We start from the raw sequence: 4,783 nt of genomic DNA, 5'->3' as shown, positions 1-4,783 counted from the left end.
TTGGAATAGTGTTCTGATACAGCTTTGTTTGTGTGTGTTGGGATGGTTGCTGGTGTAGTTAAGTATTTGGTCAGTGTTTGTCGGGTTTCTGTATACGCAGGTTGACAAACTCACAAAAAAAAGACAAAACCGATAATACAGGGGCATGGATAAAGAACTTATCAGGCCAGACCCTATCAGACACAGAAAACGTGGTACTAGTCAAAGGATTAAATTTCAATTACCGAGACGCTGACAAGAAGGATTTCCTAGTGGCATGAGAAACCACATTGAAGGACAACAATCTCACGGAAGAAACACAACAAACGATCAGACAGACAGTTGCACCTACTCTGAGCCGAAAGAGGGAAGGAAACAAACTGAACACACAAGAAAGCCCTAGAAAACCTCAAAAAGACAAAAACATCGTTATATTACCTGCAGACAAAGGTCGGTTTCAGAAATGACAGCCAGATTACTAAGACCCCTCGGAATCCTAGTAGCACACAAACCCACCAACACTCTCAAACAAAAACTAACAAATTTAAAAGACCCAGTATAACCCATGGACAAAACCAGTGTCAACTACAAAATTCCATGCAAGGTCTGCCACAAACACTACGTATTTCAAACAGGAAGAAAGTTAGCCACCAGAATACACGAACACCAGCTAGTCACAAAAAGACAAGACCCTCTCTCCCTTGTAGCCCTACACACGGATGATAAAAAACACTACTTCGACTGGGACAACACATCTATCCTGGGACAGGCTAAGCAAAGACATGTCAGAGAATTCCTAGAGGCCTGGCACTCCAACTACAATGCCATAAGCAAACACATAGATCTAGATGCCATCTATCAACCCCTCAGAAAACGAACAGGAAATGACATCACCACAAACCCCAGGAAACCCATCCAGGAGAAAGATATAAATAGAAAGCAGGAGACGACAGCTTCGCTTCACTTGGAGGTCGCCACTGATGATGTTACCTAGCCAGGTAATGAAACGTCTGGATATCAAACCTACAGCTCAGCGAGCAAACCTACACCCTAAACCTCAACCTGAGCTACAAACCTTCACAAACCTTGCGATATTGAGATTCTTAAGTGTTGTTGGAGTTGCACTCATCCAGGGAAATGGGAGCATTCTGTCGTACTCCTGACTTGTGGTTTGTAGACAGTGAGCAAACTTTGAGGAGTCAATCACTCACTGCAGGCTTCCTAAGCTCTCACCTGCTCTTATAACCACGATATTTATATGGTTGATCCTATTTGAGTTCCAGTCAATAGCAACTCTTGAAATGTTGATAATTGGGTGTGCAGTGATAATAATATCATTAAGTGTCAAAGATTAGATTCTCTCTTGTTGGAGATAATCATTGCCTTGCACTTACGTTGCATGAATGTTAGCCCAAATCTGGATGGTGTCCACATATGTGTGCGCCTACACAGGGATTACTTCAGAATCTGAAGCATAGTTAATGAACTGAGCACAATCATTCATCAAAATGTCCATTTCTGACAATTTTATAGATGTGAGATGGAAACAGCTGAAGAAGGTTGGACTTATGATACTATTGTGAGGCATTCCTGCATTGTCGCTTGTGAATGAGGTGATTCACCTCCAACAACCAAAGCTATTTTCTTCAGTGTTGGATAGTGTTATGTAGATGCATTCTATATCTTTAAGACAGAGTGAATACTGTTCTGAACTGAGAGATTATAAGCACTTGTGATATGACTAGATGGCAGTCTCAGTGTGTACTGGAAAACTGAAAATATGTAATATTTGGCTGTGAAATGGATACCTACATTTTGGTTGCTGTTTTGACAACAATTCGAATTTAACCAATCAGTTTAAATTATGTCCCAGGATACTAAAACCCAATCAAGTTTGAATTTATTGTTTTGCCAAAATCAAACCAATGAGATGATCTGATGTTGGGTATATAAAAGTGCGGATGTTTTGAAAATTAGAGACAGAGCACCTGCCATCAAAAGAGATGCAAGAAATTAGGGAACACTTTCTACCAAAGGGACCTTTTTATATGAAACATACTCGCAGTAAAAAGAAAGATGACAACTCAGGGAGATCATCAGCCGGAAGAAGAAAGACACCGAAGACGAAAGTTGTTGTGTGGTTTTGAAATTAAGTTGATGTAATTTTAAATCAGTGTCTTATTGGAACAGTACATTGTTGTAAAGTTGGAGGCAGGAAATAAGCAGTTAAGAGAAAGGGGGGGCTTAGAGTTATGAATAGTTGTTGTTTAATGTTCACTTTCAGAGTTAACAAATAAATTATTAAAAAGTAAATATTATTTTCTTTAAATAGTGGGATTTGGGAGTTCTCTGTCACTCATATTTTAATAGATTACGAGGTGAGGTGAACTTTTCTGTATGTTAGGTTTAATTAACAGAAGAGTTCACTGCAGTGTCGTAACAACAGGAACTCAATCAATGGAGAAGCTGTAGAAAGGAACATAGAAATATTTAAGGGAAAACTAGGCAAACAGGAGAAGGAGAGAATAGAGGTTTACAATAGTAAAATTAGATGAGGAAAGGCTTGGGTGAATTATAAATGTTTGAGAAATAAACAGATTGTCTGGGGTGAATGGATAGATACCATGCCTGTATGCAACATAATTCTATGATGGCTTTAGGGGTTGGGGTAGACTTGAGTGTGGGTGAGAGGAGGACAGTAAGATGGGATAGCTGTGGTCAGGTGAAGAGGTTGGGGTAAAGTTGAGAGGTCTTGTGGCGTAGGGTTATTGTGGTCAGAATGAAAGGGTGTCTCCAAAGAAAGAGAAGTTGTTCAGATGTACGTGCTGAGTTGAGCAGGTAAGTGAAAAGGCAATAATGCCTGCTGCACTTGTCCATCTCTTTAGATTTCGCAAAACAATAAGACGAGGACTTGGGAATGAAGAACCTGAGAAACTACATTGCCACCAGTGGCTGGAGGAAGAACAGGCAGAGACAACATTTCTAACTTATTACAGCAAAAGAAATGAATGACTATCAAAGTAGAATTACATATAATTCATTAATTTTAACTGAAAGAAATTGCTCCAACAGACCATACCTCAATAGTTGATATCTTAATACAGCAAACGTTTTATTAACTGGCACCTATGGGACCAGAAGTGTCAATCAAATCATCCAAATAATCAAGGGGGTCTACATTATCAATATTAAAAAAAAACATACTAAATAATAGAAAATTAATGCAGAGGGCATTCACATCACTGTCAGACTCTATTTACAGCATAAAATACTTAGAAGTAATGCAACCTTGCCCTAAATAAAACCTACTGTCAGAGAGCCTTCTCACTCACACCCTCAATTGACATTGTGGCATTTAAGGAGAAAATGATTCAAAATTGAATCAACTGTTGATATTTTGTGTGGCTATTTGATGAAATAACAACTGTATTCAAGTTGAAGTTTATACATTTTTAAAAACAACTATAATAATTGGGAAAATAATGCAGTAAAATTTGCAGAATTTGTGGAATATGATTTTTGCAGGTTCCTTGAGAGGGCTGGTTCATAAGGTACCAGTTAAAACAATGTTTGCTGTAGCTTGCTGTGTAGGGCAAAATTAAATAAAAAGCAAAAACATACAAATTCAAATGTAATTGAACATAATAGACATGCATACCTTGACAATGTCAACAATTGTTTTCCCACAAGATTTCATGAATGTTTTTACCACCTCTCTGTATTCTTGTGTACCTGACTGAAGAAGAACTATTAACACCTCCTGATTTTTCATGTAACTCCAGTTTGGTGGGAGTTCAAATACTGCTGGAAGATAAAATAGACAGAAATGCAGCAATAATGCAGATTACAACCAAAATTTACTAAAATTACACCCTCACTCCTAAATGTGTCTCTGACCTCATTTCAACACCTCAGTTGAGTTTTATTGTTGATTACATTTAGTCCATGCAGAAGGCACAGGAGTTACAAACAAAGAAAATATTTGCAGAACCATCTGAAGTCTTTGCTATCATATTATCCAAATATGTTTCAATCACAGGGAGGCATTACCCTGCCCAGAAAGGGAATCAAATTGGGCCAGAAAGCGCCAATGCACACTCAACTAAGGTGCTTAAAAGCCGGGCAAAATCTCACTCTGGAGTGATTATAAGGGACGTAGAAAAAGAACTTGAGAGTTGCAATGAAAAAGGAAATGATAAAGTAGTCACAGATATTCAATTGCTGCAGCAGACTCTTTTGGATGAAGTGTCTATGTCGCCACTACGTTTTGTGCAAAGCAGATCTTTCTGACATCAGTTCCACATTTACCTTTCACCATTTGGAACTGCTGGTTGTTTTTCCCCACTTTAATAACATAACATATCTCAAAATATCTCAAATAATTGAACTCTCTGACGCTTTGTATCACTCGAATCACCCTTCAACGGTTAAACGTTTCACTTATGCTTCACTTGAAGGAATCTGTCACAGTGCATTCACATGTTTGTGCCTCAGTTGAAGCTTGAAATGTTTCAACTTGCAATGTACTAATTGTACAATCAGTCCAGCATTGTATTGTCCGCAGTTTTGTGCTAATCCCTGACTGAACATTGTAAATGCCAAGGTAAAAACAATGACTGCAGATGCTGGAAACCAGATTCTGGATCAGTGGTGCTGGAAGAGCACAGCAATTCAGGCAGCATCCGAGGACAGGCAAAATCGATGTTTCGGGCAAAAGCCCTTCATCAGGAATAAAGGCAGAGAGCCTGAAGCATGGAGAGATAAGCTAGAGGAGGGTGGGGGTGGGAGAGAGTGGCATAGAGTA

The 4,783-nt window shown here is 38.8% G+C and overlaps 1 protein-coding gene across 4 annotated transcripts in view; it reads right to left on the bottom strand.

Moving 5' to 3' along the window:
• parp14rs3 (poly(ADP-ribose) polymerase family member 14-related sequence 3) overlaps window positions 1–4,783 on the bottom strand; it is a 79,135-nt gene that overhangs the window by 6,260 nt on the left and 68,092 nt on the right. For 3 of the 4 annotated variants that reach the window (XM_043694150.1, XM_043694152.1, XM_043694153.1), the window contains one exon: window positions 3,638–3,783. In XM_043694150.1, the coding sequence (XP_043550085.1) occupies window positions 3,638–3,783 (146 nt within the window). The remainder of the gene's footprint in view (window positions 1–3,637; window positions 3,784–4,783) is intronic. The other variant, XM_043694151.1, reaches the window with a different exon arrangement.

The sequence above is a fragment of the Chiloscyllium plagiosum genome, chromosome 7, assembly GCF_004010195.1.
Source record: "Chiloscyllium plagiosum isolate BGI_BamShark_2017 chromosome 7, ASM401019v2, whole genome shotgun sequence".
Classification (NCBI taxonomy): domain Eukaryota; kingdom Metazoa; phylum Chordata; class Chondrichthyes; order Orectolobiformes; family Hemiscylliidae; genus Chiloscyllium; species Chiloscyllium plagiosum.
This window is presented reverse-complemented; position numbering and strand designations above follow the sequence as displayed.